The sequence below is a fragment of the Chiloscyllium plagiosum genome, unplaced genomic scaffold (assembly GCF_037043375.1).
Source record: "Chiloscyllium plagiosum isolate Xiang-an unplaced genomic scaffold, Cpla_swu_hap1 HiC_scaffold_24, whole genome shotgun sequence".
NCBI classification, from domain to species: Eukaryota; Metazoa; Chordata; class Chondrichthyes; order Orectolobiformes; family Hemiscylliidae; genus Chiloscyllium; species Chiloscyllium plagiosum.
Window position 1 is genome coordinate 47,801,017 of NW_028270162.1, and position 13,727 is coordinate 47,814,743.

A 13,727-nucleotide genomic window follows, 5' to 3' on the forward strand; every position below is an offset into this window, starting at 1 on the left:
TCCCAGCTAATGAGCTGCTGAAAGCCTCAAGCATGTCTTTGATACCTCTACATTCAACTATTTCAAAGTAGCTGGTCTCCTACATTCTATCCTCCATAAACTTGAGGTCATCCAACTCTGCTACCTACGTCCTAACTTGAAACATATCATTCCCATATCACCTCTGCGCTTGCTGAGCGATGTTGGCTCCCAGAAAACAATGTCTTGATTTTAAAGTACAAATCTTCATTTCTAAATCCTTCCATGGCCTACTCCTTCCCTAACTCTGTAATCATCCAGACCCATCCGCTCTGAGATATCTTGGCTCATCTAATCTGACTTCTTCAGGTTCCTTAATTCTAATCACTTCACCATTGGTGGTAATGCCTTCAGTTACCTTCGAGGAGAAAGTGAGGTCTGCAGATGCTGGAGATCAAAGTTGAAACTTTATTGCTGGAACAGCACAGCAGGTCAGGCAGCATCCAGGGAACAGGAGATTCGACGTTTCGGGCACAGGCCCTTCTTCAGGAATCAGGGCCTGTGCCCGAAACGTCGAATCTCCTGTTCCCTGGATGCTGCCTGACCTGCTGTGCTGTTCCAGCAATAAAGTTTCAACTTCAGTTACCTTGGTAACCTTGAAAAATCTCAAGTAACCAACCCTCTCTAAACCTTTCTCTTCAATTTCCTTCCTTTAAAATACACTTTAAAACCTATCTCCTTTTTGGTCAACTAACCTCATGTTTCTTCCTGAAGCTCAGTATCGTATTTTGTTACATAATACTTCTGTGATATTAGAATATTTTATTATGCTTGTTATGTTACGCTATGTAACTAAAGTTGCTCATTCCATTGAAGATTATCAAAGAGAATTAGAATGAAAACCTAAAAGACACAGAATGATAATTCAAGCAAAGCAATAACATAAACAATGGGGGGTCAATCCACTTTTCACGTTATTAATGCTCACTTTGATAAATATTACTTTTCACTTTATTCATTCCTTGCAATGCTTTTGTACAGCTAAGTAACTTGTTCACAAGGTGGACCACTCCTGAGTCAAGAAGATTGGTGAGACTGGAGCTATCTGCAGGGCAGGCTGGGCCGGTTACATTCTGCAAAGCACATAGAAAAAAGTAGAATCCTTACAGTGTTGAAGCATTCAGCCCATCAAATCTACATGACCCCTACATGAGCATCCCACCATTTCCATGTAACTCTGCGTTTCCCATGGTTAATCTGCTTAGCCTGCACATCCCTGGACAATTTAGCATGGTCAATCCACCTAATCAGCACATCTTTGGATGGTGGGGAGGAAACTGGAGCATCCAGAGGAAACCCACACAGACACATGGAGAATGTGCAAACTCCACACAGACAGTTGCCCGAGGGTGGAATGGCACCCGGGTCCCTGGCACTGTGAGACAGCAGTACCACCCACTGAGCCACCATGTTGCCCAGTATGCCATGATAGAGAATTGTCTTTATAATCAAGCCATTGTGCAAAATATTGGCCACTGGTGTGTTTGCGTCACTTAGAGTCATAGAGTCCAGAGATGTACAGCACGGAAACATACCCTTCAATCCAACTTATCTATGCCGACCAGATATCCCAACGCAATCTAGTCCCACCTGCCAGTACCTAGTTCAAACCCTTCCTGTTCATATACTCATCCAGATGTCTTTTAAATGTTGCAATTGTTCCCAACCTCCACCACTTCCTCTGGCAGCTTATTCCATACACATACCACCCACTGCGTGAAAATGTTGCCCTTAGGTCTCTTTTATATCTTTCCTCTCTCACTCTAAACCGATGCCCTCTAGTTCTGGTCTCTACCACCCCAGGAAAGAGACTTTGTCTATTTATCCTATCCATGCCCCTCATGATTTAGTAAACCTCTATAAGGTCACCCCTCAGCCTCCGACATGCCAGGGAAAACAGCCCTAGCCTATTCAACTGCTCCTGTAGCTCAAATCCTCCAACCCTGGCAACATGCTTGTAAATCCTTTCTGAACCCTTTCAAGTTTCACAACATCTTTCCGATAGGAAGTAGCCAAGAATTGCATGCAATATTCCAACAGTGGCCTAACCAATGTCTTGTACAGCCACAACATGACCTCCCAACTCCTATAATTAATACTCTGACCAATAAAGGAAAACATACCAAACACCTTCTTCACTATCCTACCTACCTGCGACTCCACTTTCAAAAATCTATGAACCTGCACTCCAAGGTCTCTTTGTTCAGTGTATAAGTCCTGCTAAGATTTGCTTTCCCAAAATGCAGTATTTCGCATTTTTCTAAATTAAACTCCATCTGTCACTTCTCAGCCCACTGGCCTGTCTGTTCAAGATCCCATTTAATCTTTCAAGGTTTCTAGAACTATTATTCAAATTCTCAAACTGCCATGAACTCATGTTTTAGGATACTGAGTCCAGCACATAAGCAATGCACCATTGTATACACAGTGCCACAATACTTGTTATGATATAGAGGAGCTGGTGTTGGACTGGGGTGGACAAAGTTAAAAATCACACAACACCAGGTTATAGGTCCAATAGGTTTATTTGGAAGCACTAGCTTTCGGAGCACTGCTCCTTCACCGTTTATTTGGAAACACTAGTTTTTGGAACGTTGCAAAAGGAGCATTGCTCCAAAAGCTAGTACTTCCAAATAAACCCATTGGACTATAACTTGGTGTTGTGTGATTGTGCAGTTTATCAAGAATGCATATATTAATGATGCAAAAACCAAAAGAACAGCAGATGCAGAATATCAGAAACAAAAATAGAAATTGCTGAAAACGTAGTTCTGAGGAAAGGTCACTAGACCCGAAATATTGACTCTGATTTCTGTCCACACCAGATTCCTTTAAATAAAACAACACATTGAGCTCTGTCTTGAATATATGTTGGAATAGCTAAGCTTTTCCAGCAATTTCTGTTTTTGTAAATTAATGATGTGCTGTATAAGATGAAGTAACACTAATATCAGCAGTCACATGCTGTCAAGACTCTGAGAGAGGATGGAATGACCTGTACTTGACAGCTACATCACAGTATAATGTATAGCAGTGTGCATGTGATTTCTGAGTTAGACGATAGTCATTTTTAGGCAAGGCTTATGCTGAGAAATGATCTACTAAGGGTTGTAGCAGGAAAGAGAAATCAAATCACTTCATACCCACCAGAGGGATAAAGGCTGATAATTTCAGTTCAAAGCAGCATTTAAAATATGACCCCTCAACCACAGAAATACTACCAAACTGTAATCTTAACATTTTTCTCTGTCTCCACAGATGCTGCCAGACCTGCTGAGTGTTTCCAAGACTTCTTGTTTTCATTATAAACAATTCTCAGTCCAGCACTAAAAATTCAGTGCCATGTATTATGCATTACTGCTTCAGATACTGAACTGATTTACATTAATATGTATGTTTTAATACCCTGAAGTCATGTTTACGCGCATTTTCTTTCAATTACTCTACTTAATACCTACACAATTCAATTGTATAAACAGCATAATGTTCCTGAAGTCACATAAAACACTACCCTATAATTACATTATTCAAGGACAGGGAACCATAGGCTGTCTGTTTATCCTGCACTCTTTAATTATCCAGGCAGATCCTTTAACAAATAAATTAAATGCATTTATTGGTGAATGTGTGGTAACAATGAGGAAGTGAGGAGGTCATAAAATAGTTTCACCAGAGAATGATTAAAGCAGGAACACTGTCTAACCTTTCTATTCAAAGCAGAAACAAACATCACCCACTCTTGTCTGTAAGATCAGCCTGAGTCCAGGTCTTTCCAGCATTGAATGCTACATTATAAACTACATCAACAATTCTCTTACACAAAAGTAACATACTGCAGTTGCTGGGCATCTGAAACAAAAACAGAAACTTTTGGAAATATTCAGTAGATCAGACTGAAGCTTCTGTGTAGAGAGAAACAAGAGTCAATGTTTCAGAACATGACCTGTCACCAGAACTGTTTGTGCAATAGCTCAGATGGCTAACAGTCTCCCTCTGTCCTTCTATGATAAAATTGCTTTAAAAAGAGAACCATTAGCTTACAAAGATCATTACACATGCATCTTGTTGATGCTCAGTTGAATGTAAAATTGGAGAAAGTGAGGACTGCAGATGCTGGAGATCACAGTTGAGAGTGTGGTGCTGGAGAAGCACCACAGATCAGGCAGTTGAATGTAAAAATGCTCATCATAACTGGAAGTTTCTGCTGAATATCCCCTTCCCTGGCTTCCTGTCTTCACAAACCTCATTCCCGACACATCTGCGGACTGACAAAAACCCACAAGCTGGTAATGACTAGAACTAGCCCAGCTTAGGGCAAATCAGGGTGGGCTACCCTACACCCCATGCTTTAGGGGGCAATAAACACTAATACCCAATATACAAAGAGACAGGGTGGGGGTGTAGACAGGAGAAATAATGTGATTTACCAAGGTGGGAGAAGGGGCACCATGAGATTTACGGTGGGGGGAATGGGGGAGAGGGGTTACTGTATGATTTACCTGGGAATGGTGGTGGGGAGGGTGCAAATACTGATTTACCCAGGAGGGGTGAAGAGGGGGCACAAAGTATGATTTACTGGGGTGGTGGGGGGCAGGGAGCTAAGTGTGATTTACCCAGGGGAGGGGCACAGTGTGATTTACCTTGGGGGGGGGGGGGGGGGGGGGCAAGTGTGTTTTGCCTGGGGGTCTGCACGGTGAGATTTACCCAGGTGGTACAGTGTGATTTACCCACGAAGGGGGTCACTGTGTGATTTACCCGGGAGGTGCACAGTGAGATTTTCCGGGGTGGGGGAACACAGTGAGATTTACCTGGGGGGGCACAGTGTGAATTATCTTACAACTCCACTTTCCTGCCTTTTCCCTATAATCCTTGATTCCCTTCCTGATTAAAATCTATCTCATTCTTGAATATACAAATTGTCCCAGCCTTCAGAGCCCTCTGCAGTAAATAATTCCACAGATCCACCACCCTCTGAGAAAAGTAAAGCTTCCTCACTTTGATTAAATGAGGCACCACTTATTCTGAGGTTGTGCCCTCTGGTCTGAAACTCTCACAAGGAGCAACTTTTCAGCAGCTACTCTGCCAATTCCCCCTAAGAACCTTATATCTGGAAATAAATTAAATTGCAATAATTAGTAAAAAATTAGTAATTTAATTAAAACAGTAACTCGACTGGTTCCCAGAATGAGGGGATTGTCCCACAAGAAGAAATTGAGTAGACTAAGCCTCTATGTCCTAGAATTTAAGAGGAGGGGAAGTGAATTCATTGAAACGTTTAAAATTCTAAAAATGTTTTCCAAGGTAGATGGAAGAAAGGTTTCCCCTGACTCAGGACATCTAGAACTAGTGATCACAGACTCATAGTAAATGGCTTAAATATTTACAAGTTAGTTGGAGAGACTTTTATCACTCAAATGTTCAGTCATTGCATATATTCAAGACAGAGCTCAATGTGTTTCATTTAAAGTAATCAGGAGATTTAATTCAATCCTACCAATATCAAAAGTTCAGAGCGACCTTCTTGAATAGTAGAGCAGACTTGAGGAGTCTCTTTAAGCTTACTTCTTTCATAATTTGTTAGGATGTGTGCATAATTGGCAAGGCCAGCATTTGTAACAATCCCTTAAGTTGGGGATGGTGAGCCACTTTCTTGAACGGTCCATTTGGGGTAGATGCACCCACAATGCTGTTTAGGTAGAAATTCCAGTTTTTTAATCCAATCAGGAACAGTGACAGTTCCAAGTACAGATTGTGAGTAGCTTGGACAGTAGCTTTGTTATAGTGGCATCCCCATGTCTACTTCCTTGTTCTTATAAATAGATGTTGTGCGTTTGGAAAGTATTGTCAAAGGAGCTTTGTCTAGTTGCTGCAGTGCATCTTGTGGATAGTACTCACTGTTATCACAGTGCATCCATGGTAGAGTAATTTGGAGATGCCAGTGTTGGACTGGGGTGTACAAAGTTAAAAATCACACAATACCAGGTTATAGTCCAATAGGTTTAATTGGAAGCACAAGCTTTCAGAGCACTGCTCCCTCATCAGGTGATTGTGAACATGAAGGAGCAACACTCCAAAAGCTCGTGCTTCCAATTAAACCTGTTGGACTATAACCTGGTGTTGTGTGATTTTTAACATAGTAGAATGAGTGAATGTTGAAAGCAGTACATATAGTAGGAGAAAGTGAGGTCTGCAGATGCTGGAGATCAGAGCTGAAGATGTGTTGCTGGAAAAGCGCAGCAGGTCAGGCAGCATCAAAAGGAACAGGAGAATCGAAGAAGAAGGGCTTCCTGAAGAAGGGCTTATGCCCGAAACGTCAATTCTCCTGTTCCTTGGATGCTGCCTGACCTGCTGCGCTTTTCCAGCAACACATTTTCAGCAGTACATATGGTGCCAATCAAGCAAGCTGTTTTGTCCTCGATGGTGTGAAATTTTCTGAGTGTTGTTGAAGTTATCCTCATTCAAGCAAGTAGACAGGAGTCTATCACACTACTGATTTGTGTCTTGCAGATGTTTGATAGGCATTAGGGAGTCTGGAATCAGATAGCTTAACTTCATACACATTTGTTAAAGAAGGCTGATATAATTTTCCTTAGTACCTGGAAAATTCCTTAAGATGTCTTACAGTCTGTTGTCCACAAAGTGAGTTTTAATGTTCAGTTGGTTCACAGAAATTAAATGATAACAGCAAACATTTAGCTGGTAAGATTCAGCTACAAGCTTCTTTTGTCCTCTGCCCAGTAGATCACTCAGCTGTCATCCCAGGAGATATTCACCAATGCTGCATCTGTGTAAGGAATGTGGTCAAAGGGAGTCTTTGTTCATTAATTCCCTTCAACTGTTGCTTGTTGAATGATTCATAGAGGCATAGAGTTGTACAGCAACTTCAGTCCAATTCATTCATGCTAACCAGATATCCTAAATTAATCTAGTCCCATTTGCCAACATTTGGTCCATATCCCTCTAAACCCTTCCTATTCATATATCCATCCAGATGCCTTTTAAATGTTGTAATTGTACCAGCCTCCACCACTTTTTCTAGCAGCTCATTCCATACCTTAAACCTATGCCCTCTAGTTTTGGGCACCCCTATCCTGGGGAAAAGGACCTTGGCTATTTATCTTACCCATGCCCCCCACCCATAATTTTATAAACCTCGATAAGGTCACCCTTCAGCCTCTGATGCTCCATGGAAAGAGCCAGGACGAGTAGTGGCATCCCTGATAACAGGCACTTCAACCCATTACGTAGACAAAACCCCGTATCTCACAAGAGGGGATTAGGATCCTGCAAGGATGTCAAAACATCCCTGTCCCAACCAAGTCGCACTCCACAGTAACCCCAACGTCACTTTCATTCATCTACACCATTGCTGTCCATGAGCTGTGACAGCTCGCTGCCTTGGTACCAGTGAGGTGTTGATGGCCCCTGCAGAGAAACTGCTTGCTCTGGCAGCAGCCTTCTGAGAGGATAAGATTACCAAGGCCTCAGAGGGAAACATTGGCAAATGCTTCCCTCCTACAGCTCCCCACCAGTCCAGATACTGACAATTTGGTGGCAATGTCAGATTTAGGAAGTTTCGGAGGACAATCTGGTGAGCACTATATTGTGATTGAAGGAAACACTCCCCAGGTTGCTGGCGTTCAGCAGACTGCTGGACACTAGATAGGTATCTGCTCGGCCCCAGGCAGAAGGTGGCTCAACGGCATCCACATGCACAGGGAGAACTAGGAGGGACAAAAGAGTTACATGGGACCCAATGGTCCTCCGAGCCCAGAGCCTACAGGAATGCAGCTATAGCGTAGGGAACCCAATTGTCTCAAACATGTTGAGGTGGGTCTGGAGTTGTATGTAAGCCAGGCTGGATAAGAATGACAGTTTCTCTCCCTAAGTGATTATTACAACAAAACCAGATAGGTTTTTCTGTCAAACAACATTGGTCATCATTAGACTCTTAATTCCAGTTTTTTTCTTTTATTGAATTAAAAATAAAATCTGCTGTGGGAGCATTCAGAATAACAGGGAGGAAGTGAGGACTGCAGATGCTGGAGATCAGAGTTGGGAGTGTGTTACTGGAAAAGCACAGCAGGTCAGGCAGCATCTGAAGAGCAGGAAAGAAGAGAAAAAAAAAAATCGATGTTTCGAGAATTCCTGATGAAGGGCTCTGACCTGAAACGTCAATTCTCCTGCTCCTCGGATGCTGCCTGATCTGCTGTGCTTTTCCAGCAATACACTCTCGCCTTTGGAGTAACAGTGCACCGCTAATACCACTAAGCCATTACCTCCCCATTGATTGAAGAAATTGTACAAGAAATTGATGAAGTATTTTCCTTGATCCAGTATCCAGCAGGTAAAATGTGATTAGTTATGAATTGTAAATGACTGGCTAGATACTAAAACATGTTGAGTACTAACATGTACTGAAAAAACCATAAATACTTGCTTATACAAAACACTTACAAGAGAATTGTGGCAGTTACGTTTCCCCGTCTCTCAGAGTATTGTACTATTTTTTGCTCAATTGGTCATGCTCAGAAGGATTAGACCCACAGCAAGCTTCACGGATCTGAAACACCAGCTGGTATCTTACCCAAGTGCCATTCTCAATTAATCTCCAGTTACTGGGCTATTCAGCCATAAGGAGATCACAGCTAAACAGACAGTGTGGCTTCGCTCACCCACCCAGTTCCAATAGGGCACAGGTCACAATTTTCCCATCATCAATTCTGGCAGGAATATTGCTGTCCCAACCTATGTCAGCCAACAACTCTAGAATTTGTTTGTTTTTAAAACCCATCATCAATTAAGATGACAAGTTACCAGCACTGCCCACAACCCCAGTATTTATAAAACAACTGAGGAGAAAGTGAGGTCTGCAGATGCTGGAGATCAGAGCTAAACATGTGTTGCTGAAAAAGCGCAGCAGGTCAGGCAGCATCCAGGGAACAGGAGAATCAACGTTTCGGGCATAAGCCCTTCTTCAGGAATGAGGAAAGTTTGTCCAGCAGGCGAAGATAAAAGGTAGGGAGGAGGGACTTGGGGGAAGGGCGTCGGAAACGTGATAGGTGGAAAGAGGTCAAGGTGAGGGTGATAGGTCAGACTGGGGTGGGGGCAGAGAGATCGGGAAGAAGATTGCAGGTTAGGAAGGCGGTGCTGAATTCGATGGATTTGACTGAGACAGGATGGGGGGAGGGGAAATGAGGAAACTGGTGAAATCTGAGTTCATCCCTTGTGGTTGGAGGGTTCCTAGGCGGAAGATGAGGCGTTCTTCCTCCAACCGTCGTTTTGTTGTGGTCTGACGATGGAGGAGTCCAAAGACCTGCATATCCTTGGTGGAGTGGGAGGGGGAATTGAAATGTTGAGCTACAGGGTGGTTGGGTTGGTTGGTCCGGGTGTCCCAGAGGTGTTCTCTGAAACGCTCCGCAAGTAGCCGGCCTGTCTCCCCAATATAGAGGAGGCCACATCGGGTGCAGAGGATGCAATAGATGATGTGTGTGGAGGTGCAGGTGAATCTGTGGCGGATATGGAAGTTTCCTTTGGGGCCTTGGAGGGAGGTGTGGGCGCAAGTCTTGCACCTCCTGCGGTTGCAGGGGAAGGTGCCGGGAGTGGAGGTTGGGTTGGTGGGGGGTGTGGATCTGACGAGGGAGTCACGGAGGGAGTGGTCTTTACGGAATGCTGATAGGGGAGGAGAGGGAAATATATCCTTGGTGGTGGGGTCCGTTTGGAGGTAGCGGAAATGACGGCGGATGATGCGCTGTACATGGAGATTGGTGGGGTGGTAGGTGAGGACCAGTGGGGTTCTGTCCTGGTGGTGGTTGGAGGGGCGGGGCTCAAGGGCGGAGGAGCGGGAAGTGGAAGAGATGCGGTGGAGGGCATCGTCGACCACGTCGGGGGGGAAATTGCGGTCCTTGAAGGAGGCCATCTGTGTTATGCGTTTTTGGAACAACTACATACCATGTAAAACTGATGGTACCAAATGGTGATATGTAGCAACACCGCTTCCACTTGAGCCCAGAGGAAGTTTCATCGCAACATAAAATGGTGTTCTTTATTCATTGGCAGGAAAATGATCAATGGTGTCCCACAAGCGCATGTGATGGGGCCTCAACTACTCACCGTACTTGTTGATGACTCAGATGATTTGATAGAAAGCTATACGGCCAGATTTGTCAATGACAGCAAGAGTGGCAGCACTGTAAGCAGTGCAGATAGGAACTACAGTAGATCATGTGGTTCCTTAAGCCTGGTATGCCAATGAGCAAGATGCTGAATGTGACCTCACTCTATACACCTGACATTTCCCCATCCCCATACCCATTAATAGATCTACACTGAACCAGAAAGAGACAGCGAGAGATTAAATGCACAGTTAAAACTGGGATAAATGAGGTCAAAATTGGTTATCCAAATAATAAAGGGTTCCATATTTTCTCAGTGATGAACAGTGAGAAACACTGGCAATCCAAAGAGTTCTGAAGGGTCATCGTTGACCTGAAACTTCAATTCTGGTTCTCCCTAGAGAAAACTAGATCTAGTCTGACCTCCAGAGCATTTCTAGCAAGTTTGGTTTTTTATTTCAGATGTCCAGTATCTACAGTATTTTATGTTTGTGTGGAGGTCCAAAGAAAATTGTGACTGTAGTTACATAAATCATTAAAAAGCTATAAACGTATGCAGAAAATAATCCAAACTTCCATGGAATGCTGGTCTTATATATCTAATGAACTAACAGACAAGGGGATGGGGTGCTTCAACTATACAAAGTCCTGGTTGTACAACACCTGGAGTACTGCAAGCCATTCCAAGCACCAAGGAAACAAAATTCCTGTTTTGACAAGGATTGAACCTGTTCTTCCCATCTCTTTAACCAGCCTGCTCTCTTGTCAATGGTTCTTCAGTCTGAACAACATATAACCAAATTAAAATGATAGCCTACAAGTCTTCCACTGGACAAATAAATAACCACAGACCCTTGTTCACTGCAAGGTTGCACGTAGCAATTATACAATTCCCAAACTATAGGAGAAAAATCAGCTTTTTTTGCTTGCTTTTCTGGTAGTTTCACCCCTTTTTACTGGACTGCATATTGGCAGCAGTTCGTTTCTTAGAATCTCACATGAGCTTACTCAGTGTACTTTTCAATAACTGCTGCACTTAATGCTTTCCTCATAACCACCATAATGTATTTCCAATATTGACTGTTAAACAGCAAAAACCATATTCAACTTCATCCACTTAAGCGCTTCTACTGTGGTTCCAAAACAGAAACTAAATCACAACAGACAAAAGCATAAACCTGGAAACTTCCTCCAAGAACAATAACAAAGTTTCCCTTGCCCTCACTGTCATCCCATCTACAAATGCTCATTCTCAAGATTGTTCTCTGGTATGAGGCTCTCACCAAATATCTTTCCCTGCCAGCATTCCAAAGGAGAGTTTCCATCCCATCATCCTGGTCCACTCCTGAACACACCCTCCACCTGTCACTGCAGCTTGCCATGCAAATACAAAAGATGCCACACCTGCCTTTCATCTCCTCCCTTCTCTGCCCAGAAGTCCCTTCCAGTGAAAGAGAAAATGTATTTGAACTTCTTTGAATATAGTATACTGTAATTGCTGCTCACAATATGGGTCTGCTGTACATTAGAAAGACTAACTACCAGTAAGGTGATTACTTTGTAGAACAGCTGGATTCAGCCTACAAGTCTGACTGCTGCTGATTATTGCCGTGTTCCAATAAAGCTCAATACAAACTGGTCATCTTTTGAGTAGGCACTTTACAGTATAGGCATGCATATAAAATCAAAATAGGTAACTGGACCATAACATAGGTTTGCGTCATCAGTTAAGTGAACTTAAATGAAAATAATTTTTAAAAATACTAAAAGAAGAAAGTTTAAGAGAATATATTATAACTTTGGTATAAAATGTTACTTTGTATAATATATATGTAATGCATTCAGTTGCATGAAGCGAACATTGATTTCTTTTGCAGTCAAAGCAGCATATTCACATTTGGTTGTCATCCCTACATTTACATCAAAGATGCAATTTGCAAACATGTTAAAAAAACTTTAAAAAGGGAAATACAAAATTCATTCAATTTCTTTATATTGCATGACATGATCTCTATTGTAAATTGTGACGGCTGCTGTCATTTGTAAATTTTGTTTCGACAATAACTAAAGAATCCAAAATTATTCTATCAAATTCTGTTCGCAGCAGCTAATGTCTACATATCACTGAACTTTCCTGCAGTGATATGGACCTGACCAGAAAAAGAAATCTAGGAGGGAAGAATCCATTGCTATTGTCACATCATGATGAGCTACTGCTTCCGTAAGGGTTTTCCCGCTTGTGTCCCATGAATTCCAGTCCTTCAATTGGAATTTCTTTTTCCTTGATGGCTCTCTGTAATTAAAATAAATTCACTCTCATCAATAAGCACCAGTTACATTGGAAAACCTGAAGTCATTTGCACAGAAATAGTTATTTAAAAACAAAAAAACAAACAGAACAAAGAAACTTTATGGATAGAACACACAGAGGGCTTTCCCCTGGGGTGGGAAGAGTCCAGAACTAGAGGGTATAGGTTTAAGGTGAGGGGGGAAAAATTTAAAAGGGACTTAAGGGGCAACTTTTTCATGCAGAGGGTGGTGCATGTATGGAATGAGCTGCCAGAGGCAGTGGAGAAAGCTTGTACAATTACAACATTTAAAGGGCATCTGGATGGATATATGAAAGGGAAAGGTTTAAAGGGATATGGTCCAAGTGCTGGCAAATGGAACTAGCTTAGTTAGGATATCTGGTCAGCATGGACAAGTTGGACTGAAGGGTCTGTTTCTATACTATACATCTCTGACTATTTGATGCTTTGGTCAGTAAATGGTAATAATACAACCTTGACTCTCTTTCCCATTGATTTCAAGAACAGGACTTGAGCCATAATCTAACCTAACACCCACTGAAATGCTGAGCTGCAGTCAGAGATGCTATGTTTCAGATTAAGATGTTAAATCCTTTTCAAATGGATGCAAATATTCCATAAGCAGTATTTGAAGAGCATGGGAGTTCCTTTGCTGTCACAACCAGTATTCAACCTCAACCAATATAATTCACAGATTTATTTATTTATTGTATGGTTTGCAAGAACATCTGCATAAATTGGCTGCTGTATTTCCCTATGCTACTGATGACTGGGGGGTGGCTAATGTTGTATCTTTGTTTAAAAAAGATTGTAAGGAGAAACCAGGGAACCATAGACCTATGAGTCTGACTTTGGTTGTGGTTAAGTTGTTGGAGGTGATTATTAAAGATAGGATTTGTGGACATTTAACATAAATTAATGTCTAAATTTAGACATTTAACATTGATTAGGGGTAGTCAGCGTGGTATTGTGCAAGGAAATCTGTCTCCCCCAAACTTAAGAGTGAGATTTTGAGCAAAAGATTGACGATGGCGGAGCAGTAGACATTGTTTATTTGGAATTTAGTAAAGGCTTCGACAAGGTTCCGCAAGGTAGACTATGGGATGCAGGGTGAGTTTGTCAACTGGATACATAATTGGCTTAAGGGCAGGAGACAGAAGTGGAGGTTTGCTTTTTGGACTGGAGGTCTGCGACTGGCAATGTTCCACGAGGACTGGCTCTGGGTCCTTTTCCATTTGTCATTTATATAAATGATTTGGATTAGCATATAGAAGGCATGGTTAAT

The 13,727-nt window shown here is 42.3% G+C and overlaps 1 protein-coding gene across 1 annotated transcript in view; it reads right to left on the minus strand.

Moving 5' to 3' along the window:
- Nucleotides 1–11,772: 11,772 nt before the first annotated feature.
- The window catches only part of triap1 (TP53 regulated inhibitor of apoptosis 1), a 10,693-nt gene continuing 8,738 nt past the window's right edge, over nucleotides 11,773–13,727 (minus strand). The window contains exon 2 of the mRNA XM_088000137.1: nucleotides 11,773–12,426. Coding sequence (XP_087856263.1) covers nucleotides 12,334–12,426 — 93 coding nt within the window. The 3' untranslated portion in view covers nucleotides 11,773–12,333. The remainder of the gene's footprint in view (nucleotides 12,427–13,727) is intronic.